At 39.7% G+C, this 22,891-nt stretch overlaps 1 protein-coding gene and 1 non-coding gene across 2 annotated transcripts in view; one reads left to right on the top strand and one right to left on the bottom strand.

Moving 5' to 3' along the window:
• The window catches only part of LOC124606636 (A disintegrin and metalloproteinase with thrombospondin motifs adt-1-like), a 153,422-nt gene that overhangs the window by 68,484 nt on the left and 62,047 nt on the right, over positions 1 to 22,891 (bottom strand). The window contains exons 6-9 of the mRNA XM_047138631.1: positions 21,053 to 21,187; positions 20,851 to 20,957; positions 17,540 to 17,682; positions 8,613 to 8,815 (exon numbers count right to left, since the gene is read on the bottom strand). Of these exons, the coding sequence (XP_046994587.1) occupies positions 8,613 to 8,815; positions 17,540 to 17,682; positions 20,851 to 20,957; positions 21,053 to 21,187 (588 nt within the window). The remainder of the gene's footprint in view (positions 1 to 8,612; positions 8,816 to 17,539; positions 17,683 to 20,850; positions 20,958 to 21,052; positions 21,188 to 22,891) is intronic.
• Trnaa-cgc lies at positions 3,448 to 3,520 on the top strand. Its single transcript has one exon. It is a non-coding gene; the product is annotated as a tRNA-Ala (tRNA).

The raw sequence follows: 22,891 nt of genomic DNA, 5'->3' as shown, positions 1-22,891 counted from the left end.
AAGGAAAATGGAAACAACTGTTAAATGTATTATGTACCAATAATTGTATTTAATGTTGAATAAGAATGTGACTGAGGTAACTTGAGAAGTGATTGATGCTTTAGCTATTTGTAGTCCTTTGTGCCCTGAACCTTAGCAGTACCCTGTGGATGTTTGATTGGCAATGTTATTTATAGTTCTCTAGGAATCAAGCTTTCTTAATGCATAGAGTAGATACTCATCTACAATGATGTTGCTTCTAACATAACAGTTTAGAGAACATTGTGGTACAATATGATATGCTGTACTGACTCCACATTCACATCTGTCTGATACTATTTTCCCAGTTTTATGCACGTAGAGAGGGTATGAACTGTATCATTTTGGAATGGATTGTGCCTCTACTTGGATTCATCTATTGTAGTTCCTTTCTTTTGCAGATGTCTGGTGAACAATTTGTAAACGAAACAGTCTGTGTCTTTAACGTGCTAGCACCTTTGCCATGTATTGGTTTCCCAAGGCTTTAATTGAGCCTTGATTGTGTCTTGGTCCCCAGTGAACTCTGTCACTTCAGTGCACCTTTCCATAACCAATAGCATGTAACTCTCTATCTGATAGTTATATCAGGTGGACACATTCTCAGAATTATCAAAGAAAGGTATTACTGATGTACTAAATGCTTCTGTTGATTTTAGAAGTACACTTTCCTGCATGCATCTTCTGTGTGCTTTTGCATATTGGTGGTACAACCACTGGGTGGACACACTTGCTGAGAATCTGACAATGGCAAGACAGATGGTAATATGATATAGCCTCTCTGCTGACAGTGGTAATTTATAAGTCACATTTCGATCTCAAGCTAGCTTATGCATATTTTTTAACTTTTCTCAGAGATGTAAAATTTTCTTTTTTCGTATAACTACAATCCTAAACACCTACAGCTCTGATTCCTACAATTAGGATGTTGTCCTAATTTGTGGATACGATTTCTAGTTAAGACACAATTTACCTTTCAGTTCCAAAATAGTTGTCTTGTGAGCAGCTACTGTATAAAAAAGGTTGTTGCTTTTACATGCAGATTTGCCCTTTATCTTCTGAGACAACAAATAGAGTGTTAGCTGTGTATTTAACGATACTGTCTACATTATCTGCTCACTCCAGCTCGGTTAGCAAGGGTTCGATGGATAAATCACAAAACCTTGGTAACGTGCTTGATTGTCTTCAACAGTGCATCTTGCCACTCAGCAATTTTTTCACTACAGGAATCCATTAGATTATTATAAAGCCATATTAGAGTTTGGTGATCTATTAGCCAGTTGAGAATCACATACTGCTAAATGTCTACAATGCACCTATGGTGTCCATCATTGCTTGATGCACAGGACAATCTTGGAAAAGACACAGCAGTACATAATCAAGGGGGAGGACTCTCGAACCCTGATGGAGACAGTACACGAGAACTCTGGGAATGCATTTGTGTAAATCGAATGACTGAGTTCGGCACAGTGATATTGTCGCATAACTACATAGTTGAGATGGCCGACATGGCCAAATTACATGACCTGCTGAAGATTAAATTATTTCTTCACATGGTTGTAAATGTAGAGATATACAACCCCCCCAAACAATGCCACAACTGCTAGCACTTTGCACATGCAGGTATTCGAAGTGGTGTCGCTCCCCGGTGCCGCAAATGTGCTGGTGGTCACACAACTCAACATTGCCAACTCCTGTACACAGTACCACACAAATGCGCCAACTGTGTTGCAGCCCATCTGGCCAACTACAGGGGATGCATTGCATACAAGGAGGTCTGAAGTGCAAAATAGCTAAACATGTAAAAGGTATGGCCGTCACAGTTCTGAAACTGCCCCCATTCCCAGTAAGGAGTGGAATATCCTTTGCTGGAGTGGCAGCTGGCACCCCCAGCAGCGCAGGGCAGTCAAAAGAACCTCAGAGTCATGCACAACAAACATCCACAGCAACAGACATACAGCCAAGACATACAATACCCAACACCACACCCACATCAGCTAAACCACAAAATGCAAATAACACCCCCACCCTATATCCTGAGACCACAGACTTCAGCCCAAGACAGACCACAGAAGATGCACCTACATAGGGGCAGCCACAACGTGAGGAGGAGGAGGAGGAAGAGAAATGACCAGAGCAGGGGAACATGACCACACCACAACAACACAGACAACAGGACACCAATGGGCACATACACAATTCGGACACCAACACGATAGCCCGAACAACTCACCACAGAAGCCACACAGGCGTCCCAGCTATGACTCAGACAGCTGACACACAAGCCAGTCCACAGCAAATGCCAACACAAGTACCAGTGGCTGGCAACACAACCAATAACCCACACGCTGACACTCCCAAAATTAACTCAACACTCTGAATAATAATGGAGACATTATTTCCCAGGCTCATGACCACCGAAGTAGTCATGAAGATTATGGGGTGTGTCTCACAACTCTTCTCACAGTTCGTGTCGGGCTCGCTCAACTGGACTAGCAGACAAACTATTATCAGACTACTGTTTACACCAATACATGGATACCACGCCACACCAACCCTGAAACACAGTCACCAACACAAACTCAGATCCTGTTTTGGAATGCCAAACGGGATTGCAAACAAAAGAACTGAAATGGTTGTGTTCGTGGAGCAAAAGGGTATCCGAATCATCCTAATCAACAAAGCAGTGCTTATGCCTCACAAACAACTAAACATCTCACGTTATTGCATTTATCGTACCGACCGTGCAGATGGCAGGAAGGGGGGTGGTACAGCCATCATTGTACACAAAGACGTGGAGCTCATGATCATCGAGCTCCCTGCACTTGAGAGACTAAAGGCTATGGCTTTCAGGGTTAAGTTCAACAGAGCCAACACCACACTGGTATCACTGTACAACCCTCCTAAAAACATAGTAACTCAGCATATCAGCACAGTTATCAACATAGCACCGCAGGTTATCACTGCTGGAGATCTAAACACGAAACACCCTGACTCTAATTCATGAATACATACCTCCAACAGCTAGAAACTATACAATCATGCAGTAGGCCAAAACTACATTATATTTGGGCCAGATGTCACCATGTATGTGCTAGCACAGGTCCTCAGGCCAGACATGTCAGACATAGCCCTCATCGAGGACATCACATGCACACTCAACCTGGAAAATGATCTGGACTCAGACCACATGCCTGTAATACTAAACACAGAAACAACACTGCAGGATGCAGAACCACGCAGAATACTGAACTACAAGTTCGCGAATTGGACCCTTTTCAAAGAAATGTTTGATAGTCATAGTCCGGACACCCACAAAATTAACAACATCCAACAAATTGATGACGTGGGGGAGGCTCTTACTACTGGCATCCGAGGCACAGTGACTGATACCATTTCACATACAACAGCACTCGACAGCTCTGCAAACCGAGCTAGGTGGCGCAGTGGTTAGCACACTGGACTCGCATTCGGGAGGACGACGGTTCAATCCCGTCTCCGGCCATCCAGATTTAAGTTTTCCGTGATTTCCCTAAATCGTTTCAGGTAAATGCTGGGATGGTTCCTTTGAAAGGGCACGGCCGATTTCCTTCCCAATCCTTCCCTAACCCGAGCTTGCGCTCCGTCTCTAATGACCTTGTTGTCGACGGGACGTTAAACACTAACCACCACCACTGACAGCTCTGCCCCAGGAAATCCTGGGCCTTAGCTCAATGAGGAACCACCTCAGGAAATATTGGCAGCGTACCAGGTTCCCATTCTGCACACTGCATGTCAACAGACTTCAGGATATACTACGAGAGAAAATACAAACATTTTGAAATGAGCAATGGGGCCAGAAACTCTTGTCCTGCCATGTGGAAGCTAGCCAGTCACATCACCAGGGAGAAACATTACATTCCCACTCTACAAGGACCAGATGGCCTAGCTTACTCCACGAAGGAGAAGGCAGAGCTTATGGCCACAACACTTGCAGTATCTTTCATGCCAAATCTGGCTCCTTCAGATAGAGTATTCACACTTGAAATGGAACAGGAGGTTACATGACTTGTAGCTCAGCCCACTTGCAATGAAATCAGCTATCAGGTGTACCAACGTTATGAAAGCCCCTGGACCCAGTGGCATTCAAAACCATGTCTTCCAGTAGTTCACAGATAGAGCTGTAGAATACCTTGCACGCGTAATGAATGCCATATTTGAACAGCAACACTTCTCTGACTTTTGGAAGATGGCCAAGCTCCTGATGTTCAGAAAGCCAGAGAAAGATCACTCCATCCCACAAAATTACTGACCCATCAGTCTGCTGTGCTTGCTCAGCAAGATTGTTGAGAAGGTAATAATAAAACGCATCACTAGGCACCGCATCACCAATGTCACCCTAAGACTGGAGCAGTTTGGCTTTAGGCATCCCCCTCAACAACACAACTACTCCTCTGTGTAGTCAAACATACAACACACAGGTAAAACACGAACAAAGTCACAGGGGCTGTGATCCAGAACTTCAAAAAAGCTTTTGACTGTCTCTGGCACAGCAGCCTTATATGCAAACTAAGTGATGCTGGTGTCCCCAACAGACTTGTACGTCTCATACAATCCTATTATCCAAGCTGCAGTACCCCAGAGAAGCATCTTGGGCCCATCTTGATGAACCTCTACATTAATGACTTTCCAGCAACACAAAACATGATGTTAGCCATGTATGTGGATGACACAGCCATGCCTGTGCACGACTGGAAACCATTGAACATAAATTCGCAGGTACAGACAGCTCTCAGAACTGCCAAGCCTTGTTTTGAATGATGGCATATTAAAGTAAACATCGACAAGTGCGAAGCAGTTCTGATCACACACAGAGCGAAGCTACTTCACAAACATCAACACAGTCTACAGGTAATACTACATGCATGCCCAATACGTTTCAGAGATTAAGTCAGATATCTCAGTGTCTGGCTGGACTGGGAACTTACATGTGGGGGACCACACTGAATACTTTGCCAACAGAGCACAAGCGAGACTCAAACAATTCTACCCAGTGCTCAAAAGGGAACTGCCCTAATAGGAGGGTGTTGAAGTCCATATACACGACACTGATTAGACCTCTGATTATGTATGCAGCTCCCATTTGGGGATAAGCAGCTCCTACATACCTGTAGATCATACAGAACAAAGTGCTACGCATCATTAGCAATGCTACACACGCACCATGGATCTTCACAATGAATACTGCCTTGAAACCCTCGAGAAGGTATTCAAAAGACACACCACATGACTATACAGGAACTCGAGACACTCGAACAATCCTTTCATCCTCCCTCTGGGAAACTATGATCACAACCATAGATGGAAGCATAAGTGGCCAAAGATGCTACTAGCTAGGGCATAACCACCTATGGCGAGCTAACATACACCCACAAGCGACAACCTCAGCAAGCCCCTACAAATCAGCAACATTGACTGGATATGCCAGCAGCTATTAAAGCTGACCAACAGGCTACAGCAGGGAAACTGACAAGCTAGCACACTAACTCACAAACAAACTGCCAACACTACCCTATGCTGTGAATGGGATACATGACCTATCGGACACAAAATGATGGTGAACCTAACTGCTACAGGTTTGCTGATGCTGACTGAGAAGCCAACACTGACAACCAGTAACAGCCACTGAGTAACACCACCGCACAACATCAAATGTATCGACCTGCATGATACCCACTACTAACAAAGCCTACCCTTGCATGACCTGTTGCAGGCAGCGAGAAAACCATTTCTGCTCTTACAAGCCAAGAAGAAGCTTTTTCCCTTGGTTCTTGCCTTGGCACTTTTTTCCCTGTCCCCTTCAAACCACTACCATTCATTCAACTTTTGACCCAATTTATCTCCAGATGAGCACATATTAATGGTTAACCTTAACCAAATGTACGCAAACATCACAGTACCCAAACCCTGTGAGACCTCACTTTAGTGAGAACTAACCCTTATGCAGAGATGGCAGTAGACCTTTTGTGTTGGCCATCATGCCGGTGTGGGTGTTAGGGGCTCCACCTCTTTTAAAAAAAATAAAAACAAAAAATATTCCTACCAACAGCTGCCTGTAACTCCATGATGACCAAATGCTTGTTACATAAATATGTCACTTCAGCACCACGATCACAACCTTAGAATCAACCAGCTTCTGGATCACTATAGCTGTAGCTGGGAATTAAGGTATTATGTCATTTCTAGTGTAAGGATTGTAGTGTTTTGAGAACTTCCACGTAAATTCTAGAACCCCTCAACCTTCCACCGTCTCGAACACACGAAATTTTAGATGTGAGTGGGGGAAGGAACCCTATCTACTGTGCGTCACCTGTCTGTGTGTGCAGATCCAAAGTTTATCATGAAAAGACGGTAGACACGGTGGTCGAACAGCACCAACAAGTACTTATTGGTCGCACAATGGAAGTTGTAATGAAAGCACACGGCAGAACCAAGGAACTTCTGTGTTATTCTGTGCTATTTTATAACTGTGACTATTGTTAGTGACAAAAGAACATTTTAGTTGAGAAGACTTTTAAGTAACTTTTAACTTGAATTTGCTAGAGGCAAGACATGTGTATGATTCCTGTATAATCGAGTAGTGGTTATCAAGCCAACTCTGTTGTAAATGTAACTTAATTGTTTCTGATGTGAGACGATGTGGGTGACTTACAGGAAGTCAATTGTTTATGTGAGAAGTGTGAAGTTCCTGTGACTAGCATCATTCTTCGGAGAAGAAGTTTGTAGAGGTTCCAGAAGCCGACTATTCAGAGAAGAAGATCGGCTGTGTACACCAAGTAAGTCAACTCGTGTAAGAGAAGTGGGAACTTTGCACATACACTTCACACACTCTTAGTCATCAAAAATGTTAGAGGCTTCTGGCTGCTCATCTGCCAGTCTGTATAATTTCGTCATCTCAAGCCTAGTATGCCTGATACATTAATTTTAGTTAGGACTATAAAGGTTCAAAGTATGTATGTATGTGTGCCTCAATGAACTTAGACACAAGTTAACTCATTTTATACATAGGAAACCTGCATTCTTCTGTGGGTCATAGTCGCTGATGAGGCATACTAACTGTGTCTATTGTTATTGCCAAAGTTGAATCACTATCACTGCATCCAAAAGAGCTCCAAAGTTCCCTAGTTCCCTGTTGCTGAAGATTTTCAGTTACATGTGGCTGATAAAGTGAGTATAAAACAAATGCTGTTCTACATCTACATCTACATTTATACTCCGCAAGCCACCCAACAGTGTGTGGCGGAGGACACTTTACGTGACACTGTCATTACCTCCCTTTCCTGTTCCAGTCGCGTATGGTTTGCGGGAAGAACGACTGTCTGAAAGCCTCCGTGCACGCTCTAATCTCTCTAATTTTACATTCGTGATCTCCTCGGGAGGTATAAGTAGGGGGAAGCAATACATTCGATACCTCATCCAGAAACGCACCCTCTCGAAACCTGGCGAGCAATCTACACCGCGATGCAGAGCGCCTCTCTTGCAGAGTCTGCCACTTGAGTTTATTAAACATCTCCGTAACGCTATCACGGTTACCAAATAACCCTGTGACGAAATGCGCCGCTCTTCTTTAGATCTTCACTATCTCCTCCGTCAAACCGATCTGGTACGGATCCCACACTGATGAGCAATACTCAAGTATAGGTCAAACGAGTGTTTTGCAAGCCACCTCCTTTGTTGATGGACTACATTTTCTAAGGACTCTCCCAATGAATCTCAACCTGGTACCCGCCTTACCAACAATTAATTTTATATGATCATTCCACTTCAAATCGTTCCGCACGCATACTCCCAGATATTTTACAGAAGTAACTGCTACCAGTGTTTGTTCCGCTACCATATAATCATACAATAAAGGACCCTTCTTTCTATGTATTCGCAATACATTACATTTGTCTATGTTAAGGGACAGTTGCCACTCCCTGCACCAAGTGCCTATCCGCTGCAGATATTCCTGCATTTCGTTACAATTTTCTAATGCTGCAACTTCTCTGTATACTACAGCATCATCCACAAAAAACCGCATGGAACTTCCGACACTATCTACTAGGTCATTTATATATATTGTGAAAAGCAATGGTCCCATAACACTCCCCTGTGGCACGCCAGAGGTTACTTTAACGTCTGTAGACGTCTCTCATATGCTAAGGTATCTACCTCTCAGAGCATCTGGTGATGGCAATTTCATTAGCTGCTTAGGTATTACACACCTACCAAATCATATTGGCTGTCCTCATTAGCATGGTTAATGGCAGTTTATGCAGGGGAAAAATGAAGAATTGTATGGTATGGTATGTTTGTTTACGTACAAATTTAATTATCATTTACTATTTTCCCTCCAAAGTGTACCTAATTATATAATACTGAAGTGTGGTGGACATCCCAATGGAAAATATGACCATCAAGCTAATTTTAAGTTTTTGAGAACGAGCATAAAAAATGAAATGTTTCCATAACTCAAATGTGTAACTATGTTTGTTACACTTTATTGTGTTTCTTTGAAAAAAAAAATCTTTCTGTGCCAAAAAAGGAAGTAATCATCTCCATCACATATGTAGTACCTTGGATTGTTGCAGCGTCTTGTCGATACTCGAATCCCTGTGCTTCCTGTGCTTAGTAGGCCATCATCTCCCAACAGGCAACCTGATGCACACTCAGAGTATGGAGACCATTCACTCCAACCACCATCAACTTGCTGATTTGCAAAGAAGCCTGCTTGGATAGCTGACAGTCCTCTAGTGATGCATCGACCACTGCGGCACCACTGCAATGTCATTAAAATTGCCAGTTTTTATTTACATGGAAAAACAATCATGATTGAGCATCAGTTTTTTCTCCAGCTACAGGTACTATATGGTTTAATGGAACCAAGTTGGAACACATGCATGTGTTAAGAATAAAAGAACAACATAAATTCATAAGCTGATCATCATCATCTTTTTTTTTTTTTAAATGCATAGCCACTACCCAGCCAATCTATGGTAGTAGTTATCTTTACTCAGTTATCTTTACTCATTCCATTGTTCCTGCTCCACACAGTTTTCAAGAATCATATGTAGTATAATAAAATGAGACAAAATGCTAAGAAACACTTAATTAGAAGATGACAATTTTGTTCTGAATAATGCAGCATTACAAAGTAATTTATGAAATGTTACATTTGGCTATGCATTAATGTAATGTAAGTGTGTGATTTGGAGACAGTAGAGTGTTGTCAGGAGACTGTTTCAGTACTGTGCATCATTCTCAATATTCATATAATGGGCGAAATGGTGATTCAAACTTTTGATGCTATAGTTGGCTAATTATTGCAATGTCGTTAAGCAGCAAGTCAAGAACTGTTAACTACAGTCCATAATTGCTCAATATGGTACAATATTGTGATAATAATACAATGGAGAGTATGGGCAATGTATGGGAAGATATTGACCTCCGAAAATAACTCCTTGTCTTAGCATCAGTGGAAGTAAGATTGAGTGGCAATATTGTAGAAGTATCAGAACTTTCCCATGTTACTTCTTTAAGCTCTAAACGTGACTATACACTGTTGACTGAGAGGTGTTTTTGTGGGATACTGTTTAAAAGAGGACTTCATGTGTGTGCATAATAATCATTTGTATCAGGGCAGAACGTTTCATACCAGTGGCTAAAGGTCATACATAATACCTGTAAATTATGCAACTATCAGTCTGTGTAGCTGTGATAGAGCGATTGTGATAGAAATGTTGATGTTATAATGAAGCAGTTTTGATGGTCATCTGTGTGTTAGTGATGTCTTGAACCAAGCGTGCATGGGCATTCACTAACATCGATGTACTATTGAGAACTGTCATCTGATATGTTACTAATTTGCTGTAATGTAACCAGTTGGACTCACAAAAATATGTTTTATTATATACCCTCAAGTGGTGCATAATTGTTCAAACCCATCACATCAGCTGTTTCTACTGCTACTTGGAAAGAAATTGTAGCTCTCAAAAAACTACACTTCATTACATTTAGAAGTACATAGCCTCAAATGCGACTTGGGTTCTGAAATTACTGGTTCTCTTGTAGTACATGCTTTTTTACTTAATGAGTTAAGTGCAGATGGTAGAAGGTGTGAACTTTTTCTCTTTGAACATTAAAGACTGTGCCATAAAAGCATGTCATGGAATAATAAATAGAAATGTGTAATTGTATGCTTAGTGTTCCTATAGGATATACCAAAAGTAAATAAAAATTTCATCTAACTTACTACTTACTTTGCAAGCTGTAAAAGCTCAAACCTCAACTCATATTATTTATTTATTATTATTATTTTTTTTGTAAATGTCTGTTAGCACAGATCATTATTAATTGAATACTAGGACTATTGCACATCAGATAGGCACATCAAAAGCAACTGCTGACCTTCTGGAAAATATTCTTAGCAGATTAACAACAACTACAGACTGTATTCCTTGCACATTTCTTGCTCGTCCACAAGTGAATGCCTCTATTATACGTGCAATCATCTCTTGTTATCCCATGAAGTGAGAAATATTCTTCTCACCCCCTCCAAATTGATAATCTGTCACTGTCTCAACCCACTCAGTACTCTTATCAATCCTTATGCCCCATCTGTGCATCTACCTACTATCCATCTAACAAATGGCTGTTGCCAAACTTGGCCAGTGGCTGCCTGAGCCACACTGTTATGTGAAATATGCTGTTCAGGAAAATGTTGTTGATTCTAACAATCACTGCACTATCTGTGCCATCTCATGTCATTCTGCTAACATCAGTTTTTGTGAACTGAACATTGGGAACTGTAGGTCCATCATTAGCTTCATTCCTGCAATCTCTCAAAACATGTATAATCTTGTTTCTTATACTGATGGTGCAGTGGTTAGCACACAGGACTTGCAAACGGGGGCAACGATGGTTCAAATCCATGTCTGGCCCTCCAGATTTTAGGTTTTCCATGACTTCCCTAGATCACTCCAGGCAAATGCCGAGATGGTTCCTTTGAAAGGGAATGGCCAATTTCCTTCTTGATTGTAGAAATAATCTGTCCTGGTGCTTCATCTCTAATGAACTTGATGTGGGTGGGGTGTAAACCCTAATCTCCCTTCCTTCCTTTCTTCATTCTTATTTTGAAACATTTTTATACATGTGCCTTCCACTTTGTAATGTATAGCTTGTCACTAATATTGTAGAGTAAGTGGTTCCATTTTAATTCATTGGGGTTAATTTGCATGGGCATGAGGAAACATGTAAACCACAGTACAGAGGTGCTGCTAAGGAGTTGTATCAAGATTGCCTGACCGAGTGCTACAACAGATGTCAAGAGCACAGACTGTAGACAATATCATTATAGAATATATTTGATGGATTTCCATACCAGATTCCGTATTAGGATGACATTGCATCAAAATGGAATTTCCCTCCAAAGTTTGAACAAGAAGTCAATTTAGTCAGACCAAGGGTAGTATGACCTCTGAAACTACTTACTACAAGAAAGTGTAATTCCACAGTTTCCAGTAACACATTCATTTGGCTGTTTTTATCCTGAGAAATAATGTGAAAGCAGGATGACTTGATTTGTGACTGTAGTTGTGAAACATAAATTGCTTAGTACAGAAGAGTATCTAATGCAGATTCCATTCACGAAGTTGGAAAGAAACACTGGTTGGCTAAAGAGTTGATAAATGCAGTAACAGCACTGTCCATTAAAGTCAAGGGTCCATTCTTTAGCCCTGATCTCGGAGAGAGTTTTAATCAAGATTTATAGAAGACTATTCCCTCCAACCAATTAGTTTATGAACCTTTTTTTTTTCATTTTGTGTATGAAGAGAACACTGATGGTTGCATCTTTAAAAATAAATAGTAAAAATGTTCAAGTGGCACAAAAAAATGCAAGGTCATGTTTGATAGAAAATGCATAGTCAACTGATTTTCCCTTCTTTCAAGAAAAAACTAACAAAAATGATTGGAAATATAGCAGCTACTTGGGTAAGCATCTGGGAAGTTGCCATCTTAACTGCATAACTCAGCTTAAGTTCCAAACTAATGCATACATCCCAAATAAATTACAGTTTTATTGAACTGTAGCACCAGTTACAGTTACTGAGTTCTGCAGTTAGTTAAAAATACGCTGACCACATCCTTTTATCCATGATGAATTAGGAGCTCTGCAACCGTTCAGGAAAATATCTGTTTTATTGTGTTGAATCAGTTACACTTTTTGTCGAAAGTACAAGCTATTTTTAAGTAACTAGTTTCACACATGGATTTCCTGCAGTCAGAATATCTACATGCTATGGCAGTGGTTCCCAACAGGTGGTCCGCAGACCGCAGCTATGCCAGAGGGGTTCACAAGATGCTATTAGAATAAAAAATATATTAAATATATTTTGTATGATAACAGATTTTTTGTTTTGGCTGCTTGCTGCATGAGCAGAGCCTTAGCGAACGCCAACTTCTGCATCTAGCGTCTTCCTAGAGCCAACTACAGTAGCACACTCTAGTGCAAAACTAGAATTAGACAGAGGCAAATAGTTGTGCTGTATGCCATTAGACTGTGTGCACTGCCTCTTTGCAGCTGACAACTGACAGTCACTTTACACAGAAACTCGCATTTCAGACGACAATCGGCCCCTTGTTAATTTATTGCCAGTGCTTTAACAATGTTGTTTACATATTCAATATTCTACATTAAAATAGTAGAGTTTGTAAAATAAATACTAAACACCCAGATTTGAAGGCAAAGATTTTGAGCAATAATCAAAAATGTAACAATAACAATGATGGCTAAATTGAAAAAGTTTTAAGATCAATATTTTTTCAATAATGAATATGTCAATGTTTTTTCTAAGTACCAAAAATAGAAAACGTATAAAAAGACTCTTAATTTGGCTTTTTTAGGTACTTGAAACTGTGATATGACCAGGTACCAATCATGCTCGATGGGGGGTCCTCGAGAAAATTTTGTTGGGAACCCCCGTGCTATGGTATAGAATCACAGAGTTCCTGGATATGCTCTCCTGTGGGATAGCCACCCATGCCTTCCATGTGGTTTGTTTGTAACCCCACAAAGCATTAGCTCTGCCCCCTGGAGTATCATGACAAATTTCTGTCCAATCATATCCTATACATTTTTAATAGGCCACATGTCAGGTGATCATCCGTGCTAGATAAAGTCATACATCTTCTCAAAAGCAGGTTTGCACACCCTGCTCCACATGTGGCTGGAATTATCCTTCTCAAATATGGCACATTGTGGAATATCCGAAAAGAACCAGAATGTATCACAGTTATCACCAAGTTTTTCCGGTGTAATGAATTTTCAGGAGTGCAGTCATATAAATTCTTTTCTTCTCTTAATATTATGGCTGCATAATACCCAGCCATCTGAATCAATGGACCTTGAATCTCATCTTATAAAATTGCGACCCATGCCAATGAGCACTGTGCCATTGTTTTTAAGGTATGATCCAAAGTGCAGTACTAGACATACTGTCCAAATTAAAGACGGCAGCCATCTGGTGAAGAATTTACTTATTCATATTGTTGGCATCTATGGATAGGGTGTAGAATGCGAGTATTTCTGTAGCTGGCTCATAAAAAACAATGCTACAGGTTCCCTGTTGATATCACATAAGGCTATAGGTGGAATTTGTGACAAAGAAGTCCACACAGAGTGCATGCCAGCGAGGTACATCTGTTATATGACCGACATTCCGTTGACTGTTTGTCAAGTGCATATTGGCAAAGTCCATAGGCTTATAAGACAGGTGTTAGGGGTATATAATCAGTCACTTGATTCAGAAGATGGATGACCATTTCACAGAAAAAATATCAGACAAAAAAGGAATTGGTTATAGCTGCTCTCTTGAATTTTAATTGACATATCATACATGTTTATCATTGTGATGCCTGGAACCATAGTAGGGAGATCCTATGGCCCTGGGGACTACCAAAACTTCCTCCACATCTCCCTCTGAAAAACTACTTTTCTGTTATTTTTTCTATGCATATTTACAAAAATTTTAATTTGGGAGTAAGTTTACTAAAAATGAAGCACAGCAATGATCAAAGAACATTAAGAAATTCGATGCTTTAGCATGTATGAGAGTTCCATTTTTACTCGATTTACAATGAAATACCTAATAAATAATTAAGGCCTACTTTCAGTAGTCTTACGGCACAAGATGCGTGAGCAATGCAAACAATTACCAATGGCAGAGCACGTGTATATGTAGTAACCTTGGAGCAGACATTTGTTTATACAAGAGTTCCATGTAGATGAATGATTCAGTTGCCTATAAGCATTACAACTAACTCCTGTATTATTAATCCCCACATAATTCTTTTCTATTTGCACAGTAGATTGTTATCAACCAAAACTTGGGAGCAGCAACAATAATGGCTGGAGAGAGAAGTAAATTACATTTCCCCACTGTCTGTCTTGCTTGCTTTGTCCACCAAGTGTCTCACTCCAGCCCTTACTCGTCAAAAATAGGCAGAAATCTGAAGCATTCAGTCAAACAGCATATTTGCTTCAGCGTGTGCTTGCTGAACAATGAGATCCTACAATCCAAAAACATCAAGTTTTGACAACCAGCTTGACAGCAATGGTATACGTATGTCCATTGCTATCTGCCCACTGCATGTCTTGATGCTGGACAATAGACATTAATGGAAAGGAATTTGGCAGGAAAGTTCCACTTTAAACTGACAGTGTCAAACACCAACACAGAGAGGTTTCCAACTGTTGCAGTAATCTAGTGTCAAACCCACACTGTGGATGAAGCTTTACAGTCCCCAATGGGTGTATGGACAAGAGTGTGGTCATCCTATGCTGCAGTCACAGTCACATCACATGGTTCAGTAACTGCTTCTTATTATGTACAGCTCTTCTACCCTTTGGCTCCATACACAAATCAGTGTTGTAATAGCATTCCCTGTGTGAGCCAAAATGTCACAGTATTCTGCCCCACTGAAACTCCCTCACAAATTGATGTTGCACAACTTGACATCAGTTGGACACACTGACACTATCTTTCAGATTATCATTTCATTGTATGCCTCTTTGCTGACAAAAATAGTGTAACACTGCCCATTCTAATCACACAGTACACTCCTTGCTTGGGTTCTCTGTATCCCACTATCTTGGTAGCACTTACTGCTGGTACATTGTTTGGCTTGTTATCTGGGTTGGGATTCATATGAATCATTCTTTTCTAATCTACACTAACTGAATATATATGTGTCAAAGCTGACAGTTATTCAGTAGAATAATCTTCATCTTATTATGAATCTGATTTCAATCAGAAATGCGTTATATTTACCAGGAGACAAATGGACTGACCAATACTTAGACATATGAGGAAGTGTGATCAAAAGCAATGCAAATTTTTAATTTCACAGGCTTTATAAATCTGATTTTCAAAATTTTTTTCATCTAGTTGGTACACATGTTCCTGATGTATGTTTGCATTTTCAACTGTTGTCAACAATCAAAAATGCTATATTTGTTTGCAAATGCTTGGCGAATTTTTACTTTCAAAAAAGATGGATCAAAGAATTTGTATTAAATTTTGCTTGAAAATGAAATAAAGTGCAGCACCACATTTGAAACGTTAACTGTGGCTTTTGGAAAATCTGCTATGTGTAATATAAGAGTTTAAAAGTAGTATAAACTTTTCAAAGAGGATCAAGAAGATGTTGAAAATGGCAATCATCCTCAACACCTTAACACATCAATTTCTGACAACAATGTGGAAGAAGTAAAGAAAATGGTTCTGCAAAATCACCATCAGAGAGATTGCTGATGATATTAGCATACCCTTTGGCTCATGCCAACCAGTTTTTTTTTTTTTTTTTTTTTTTTTTTTTGGCAGGAAACGTGTAGGAGCAAAGTTTGTTCAAAAATTGTTGAATTTTGACCAAAAGTGACATCACATGAACATCACTCAGGAATTGCTAAATAAAGTCAGTAACAATCCAGAGCTTTCGAAGCTGGTTATAACAGGTGACGAAAGATGGGTATACAGGTATGACATTGAAACCAGGCCAGTCATTCCCATGGAAACTGCCTGAAGAGACCAAAAAAAAACATATGGTCCTACAGACAATAAGGAATATTACCTGGAAGTTATGTGCTGTTTGCATGAAGTAGTCTCAAGAAAATGACCAGAATTGTGGCAGAACCACCTGTGGAAATTTCATCACAATAATGCTCCTGTTCCTGCACCATTTCTTGTTCGTGACTTTTTGGTAACGAAAGAAAACCATTATGTTGCCTCAGCTACTGTATTTGCTGGACATGGCCCCTGTGACTTCTTTCTATTCCCAAGACTGAAGAGAACCATGAAAGGACATTGTTTTGTCACCACTGATGAGATGATAACAGAATCATTAAAGGAGATGAACACTGTAACAAAAAGTAAGTTCCAGAAGTGCTTCCAAGACTGGAAAAAGTGCTGACACAAGTGTATTATATCTGAGGGGGCTTACTTTGAAGGGGACAAAGTTGATGTTGAATAATAAATAAAGATTATTTAAGAAAAACAAAAACTCCCATTACATTTTGATCACACCTCATGCAGATCCTATTTCAGCTAATAGGGACATAAAGTAAATAACAGCAGAGCAACAGATTACAATGTGTTGAGAGAGAATGAGGAGCAGCTATGGGAGAAAATAAGTAAAATGAAATGTAAATAAACAAATTTAGCAAGCAGTAATGGGAAAAAGAATCTTTGGATATCAGGCTAATGTGCAATGAGTCTTGGAGGATCACTGGATGAGAGGATATGATGTAGAGGAAGTTCAAAACCTCAGAGATCAGGAAAATCAGTGCTGGTTGGGATAATCTAAATATTTCATATGGTATAGCAGACTCTTGGGTCGTGCTGTGCTTGAGTACTGCACTTCCCCAGGTGCACAGTTTGTCTGGGTCGATTCAGAAGAAAGTTTTGCTAATGTTAGTCATTCCATATTGGAAACAACAAACAAAAATTGGAAAGACAATATCTCAGCATATGAATGGTAGATTGCACATAGACCCAAGTAACATATCAGGAAATTGTGCTAGCTTTTTGGATATGGTGTCACTTTTTTACGAGCTCTGCATCCAGGCCATGAGGGCCCAAGGGATGTAGACTGGCAGCTGTGTTATCCTCTGCCTTGTGGCATCATTTGAATGTGGTATGGAGGGGCTTGTGGTCAGCACATTGCTTTCAGACTGTGGAGCTACTACTTCTCGTTCAAGTATCTCCTCAGTTGGAATCATGAGGCTGAGTGCACCTTTCATCAGTCCTCCCACCAAGACAAAAAATCCTTGGCAGTATGGAGAATCAAATCTGGGTCCTCCACATGGGAGCCATTTATGCTGACCACTCAGCTACGAAGGCGGACACTTCTTTTTTAATATAGTTAGTCACATCTATGGCCACAGCAATATTGCAAAAATCCTACTAAACACTTAAGTGTGTACCTAATTAACACTGTGTATTCGTACCTTGTTCCTGCCACATGGTGTTCCTTCAAGTGCTGGATGAGATGTCCAAGTGTAACGGTCACGTTGACAGTGCAGATCCCTGCAGATATCTTCCAATGGTTGTTTCACAGCATGAATGCTGCCATGCCCATATTTAAGCATACCTGTCACATGAGTAAGTGTTTGCAGCAAGTGAATTTTCAAAATCAAATTACAATTAAATAACGACATGAAAGGAACTGCTTCATCTTTCAGCGATTACATACAAACACATCGGATGTGTGTTCACAGGAGTCAAGTTGGCTCCATCTTATGCCAATCTTTTTTCATGCAGAGACACAAGCAGATAATCAGTGCCTCATTTAAAAATTGGCATCTGGCCCTTAACATAAATAAATGTAATGTGGGGGTTGTAAACAGATGAAATGATCTGATAAACAATTTGTAGTTACTGGAATCAGTCACAACCTGAAAATATTTAGAAGTTTCTGTCCAGAGTTACTTAAAGTAAAATGAACACATAAATTTAAGTGTGAGGAAGGCAGGTGCCAGTCTCAGATTTACTGGAAGAATCCTAAGACACAATATTTCATGCATGTAATAGGTTGCTTACAAAATCTTTGTTTGACCAATTCTTGAGTATTGTTCAACATTGTTCTGTTAGATGAAGAGAAGAGGGTGAGGTGTGAATGCACAGGACTGCCAAATCGGTGTCATTATTGATAATAAATTCAAAGTTATTGTGAACTGGGTGTGAAGCTATTATCTTCTTGTGAGCTTTGTGTGTTTTCTGTGGTTACATCTGTTATCTTGGGAATCATCAAATTACCACTCAGAAGGCAACATATGTGATAACACAACAAAAAGGAGCATCTGAATTATCATCTGCAGCAACCACATTGTGTGTAATTATTTGCCGTGACAGCCTTGTATTAAATTAACCATTATTATTATTCGCATGACAGATGCTCCACTAAACACTGAAATGACTGCTGTAAGTGTAATACTCAGCCTGATGACTGTAAAGCCATAATTTTTATGGTCTGCTCAGTTAAGAGTAAGTTAGGCTTAGACCACATCACTTCCAATGAGACTAATTGTTGGGCCAACTCTTAATGAGAAGATCACTACAGGCGATCAAAAGTAACTTTACTTATCATTGTAGACCACTACACCATCAGGCATGCACTTCTATTCAATCCGAGATAGGTGACTTAAGCTGTTGCACAGAAGAACTAGATGATCACACGCCCATGAAAACTAATGTGTCACCTTCGTTCACTGAAAGACGTTGCGATGAATGATGACTTCCTAAGGAACATTTGGCAATTACACTTGTCTGCTATAATTTTAAAAACAATAACAGCACTCTATCATTTTCTATCTCTGTGGCAATTACTGGATTTGTGTGCTTTGTTTCATTCTTAATTAAATTCATTCATTAAACACACTACTCTTTAAATAGCTAAACAGTAAATATTAAATATAAATTCCAAACAGGATGTTAATAGTACTTTAGCAGAAGTGACATCAAATGACAAAAATTTGATTAATACAGCAATTCAAATTGCAGTAGTATACATGTGATGGGTGAAATCAGAAATGAAGACAGAAATCCAGTGAAAGGGTGTTTGCAATTGCACATTCCTATTGTGCTGAATTAACACTAGGATTGTTACAAGTACTTCATGCATACTGTGCATAGTAATTATGAATAGTACACTACATTTAGCCTAATTACCAAATATTTAACTGAAAAGACTCTTTGCCTGTATAAACATGTAATTATGCCATTATGTACAGGCCAGTACAACTGTACTTAAACAGGTACAATATGTTAAATTTATGTAAACAGCTTGAAAGTTAATAAACAAATACTGTATGAGGAGTGTTCACAGATAATGGGCAGTGATGTGAAGAAAAACTGTAACAGAAAAATAGAAGAATTACTCTAGGTGAGAGAGGATTTGAAAGAAAGATGAACATGAGATGAGAGATAGATTATATCCTAAAAATAAAGAGGATGATGTGAGAATGGGGACATAAGGGTAAGAGAAGAAAAAAAAATGTTGAATAAAAACAAATGAACTTACGAGAAAGAAAGGAAGGCTGAAGCAAGTTGCAGAGAGAGGATGAAGCAGAGTCTCATAGACAACAGATATTATAAGACTGGACAGATACTGGAAAAAATCCTGATGTATGGTATTTAACATCATTTGAACTTGGATAAAGTCCAGGTTCCAGTACTGGTAACTTACATGTTCACCGATTTTGCTGTGAATAAGAGACAAAATTTTTGTCATTGTGGTAATAATGGAAAAACTTATGTTACCTTACAAGGGAACCTCCCCATCGCACCCCCCTCAGATTTAGTTATAAGTTGGCACAGTGGATAGGCCTTGAAAAACTGAAAACAGATCAATTGAGAAAACAGGAAGAAGTTGTGTGGAACTGTGAAAAAATGAGCAAAATATACAAACTGAGTAGTTCATGGCAAGATAGGCAACGTCAAGGACACTAAGAATGCAGGAGCGCCGTGGTCTCGTGATAACGTGAGCAGCTGCAGATCGAAAGGTCCTTGGTGCAAATCTTCCATCGAGTGAAAAGTTTAATTTTTTATTTTCAGTTTATGTGACAAACTCTTATGTTTTCATCACTTTTTTGGGAGTGATTATCACATCCACAAGAAAACCTAAATCGGGCAAGGTAGAAGAATCTTTCTACCCCTTCACCAAGTGTACAAGTTAGGTGGGTCGACAACATATTCCTGTCATGTGATGCACATGCCGTCACCAGTGTCGTATAGAATATATCAGATGTGTTTTCCTGTGGAGGAATCGGTTGACCTATGATCTTGCGATCAAATGTTTTTGGTTCCAATTGGAGAGGCACGTCCTTTCGTCTACTAATCGCATGGTTTTGCAATGCGGTTGCAAAACACAGACACTAAACTTATTACAGTGAACAAAGGCGTCAATGAACGAACGGACAGATAATAACTACGCAAAAATAAAGAAAATAAAATTTTCACTCGAGGGAAGCTTTGAACCAAGGACTTCTCGTTCAGCAGCTGCTCACGCTACCATGGGACCACGACGCTCCTGACCCCACTTTGTCCGTGATGTTGCCTATGCGACCCGTGGGCTACTCAGTTTGTATATTTTGCTTATTTTTTCACAGTTCCACACAACTTCTTCCTGTTTTCTCAATTGATCTGTGTTCAGTTTATCAAGGCCTATCCACTGTGCCAACTTATAACTAAATCTGAGGGGGGGTGCGATGGGGAGGTTCCCTTGTTAGTAAATTATGCTATGGAACATTGTTAATCTTACATTGAACATCAGCATCAAATCGCTCTCCTGGAAGAATTCTCTCAGCATTATGGTCCAAGGGCCCTGAGGCTGTGCTGTAATCCAACAAACACTCTGCCTGGGGAGTCCTGAAATATAGCCCTAAAATGTCATTTTAATTCTCTAGATGGGACAAAATGCAGGAAATAGTTATAACTTTCTCATTTTTTACTGAATATCTTACTCTAAAAAAGCTTCCAAGTAGCGCTGGCTGCAAGGAGACCATGTAATTTTACCACTTCCAAGTGTGGGAGACATTATGTAGCTACCCGGATCACAGTCATTATCTGCTAGCGGCCCATCATGACGCATTCCAAGGCTGTAAATATACAATCCACATGAGTGCATTTTTGATAGTACCGTAATATAACTATGTATGTTGTCAGAACACAGTAACACACAGAAAATTCCTAAGGAACTGATGCTCAACAGCTCAGATATGTTCAATAAAAGTCATGATGAGAAAGCTGCATGAAATAATATTTGTTTGTTATTATCTGAATTGGTGTCGAGTATTTCACTTAGCATCAATGGTTTGACTGACTGTGGCATGATGCTGTAGGGAAGGCTTTGCTGTACTCTTTACTCTAAAATTAAATTTGTTGAAAAGTTGCTTTGTGATACGTGGTAATGGTAACTGCACTTGGAAACAAGTGGAGTCACAATTGTGCTCAAGATCAAGAGACCATTTGCTCTCAACTGAGATTTTCACAGTACTTCATGTTCAGTGCAGATTACTATTACCGTTTTATGTCAAGGTAATTTTTGATTCAGTTTCATTTAATAGTAATGAGTGTGGGTGGTATCAGTCCTATAGCATGAATATTACAGTAGGTCAAACCAGTGACAGGAAGCAAAGCTAAATACTAGTTTAGTTAATGGCAATGCAGCCGTTAGTACTTTTTCATCGCCATGACTTCAGCAGTAGAGAAAATTATGAAGAGCCCAGGTTGTGTGCTTTAGCCAATCTCTGATAATCTTTAAATTGCTTACTTGCATAACTAAAAACAAAGTCATCATCAAAATACGCTTGAAGCGTTAAACGTAACTGTGGCACTATTAAAAAATTTTGGAAAGCTAAAAGTTGTGCACCTGACTAAAGTTAAGAATGTAGTAGTCCTTGGCTGTCAGGTTGTGAATCACAGCTGACATCTTTCACTTCCTACATATTTAAGGGAAGCTCTAATATGATCACAGAGAATTCCGGGTGCTACACAAATAATGGACTAAGTAAAATTACCACTCAGTGTACAGTGGAAGAATTGAGTGGTAGATAGTAGTGTTAAAGTAGGTGACAGACTTCAGTTCATTGATAGGAACTTAAGAAAATGCAGTCAACCTACAAAGAAGACTGCCAATAAGACACTAGTGCAACCCATCTTAGACTATTGCTCAAGTGAGTGGGACACATACCTAAGACGACTATCTGGAGATTTCGATTGTATACAAAGGAAAGCATCACAAAAACATGGAAAAAACCAGAGCTGGCTATGCTATCTCACTAAAGCCTACTTACAAAGTTTGGAGAAACAGTGTTAAGTGAGGAAGATACTACAGCCCTTACACATCACTCCTACAGGCAATGCAGAGACAAGATTAGATTATTTACAGACCATACAAAAGCACTTAAGTAGCTTTTCTCCCCATACTCCCTACACAAATGGAAGAAACCCTAGTATGTGGTGACAGTGAGAAGTACCCTCCCGTAAACTTCACAGGGGTTTGCAGAGTATGTACATAGATGTAGATGTAAAGCAGGTCTGCGGTAAACATTTCAAATCTTAATCTTACAATGCATCAAGTTATTTCAAGCAAGAAAAAATAAAAAAATAACCTGTTGTAAAATTCCTTGAGATCAGTCAGTAATATGGTAAAATAAAGTCAACATTAGATAAACTACTCAAGAAGTTGTGTTCTGCATGTTTTAACCAAAGAAGTATCTTTCATTGCGTCAACCTGAAGATGAGGTTGTTGGCTCATTTTGCAATTTTTCACTCCCTACTGTCTTGTACAATTATAACTA

Source organism: Schistocerca americana, chromosome 3 (genome assembly GCF_021461395.2).
Source record: "Schistocerca americana isolate TAMUIC-IGC-003095 chromosome 3, iqSchAmer2.1, whole genome shotgun sequence".
NCBI classification, from domain to species: domain Eukaryota; kingdom Metazoa; phylum Arthropoda; class Insecta; order Orthoptera; family Acrididae; genus Schistocerca; species Schistocerca americana.
This window is presented reverse-complemented; position numbering and strand designations above follow the sequence as displayed.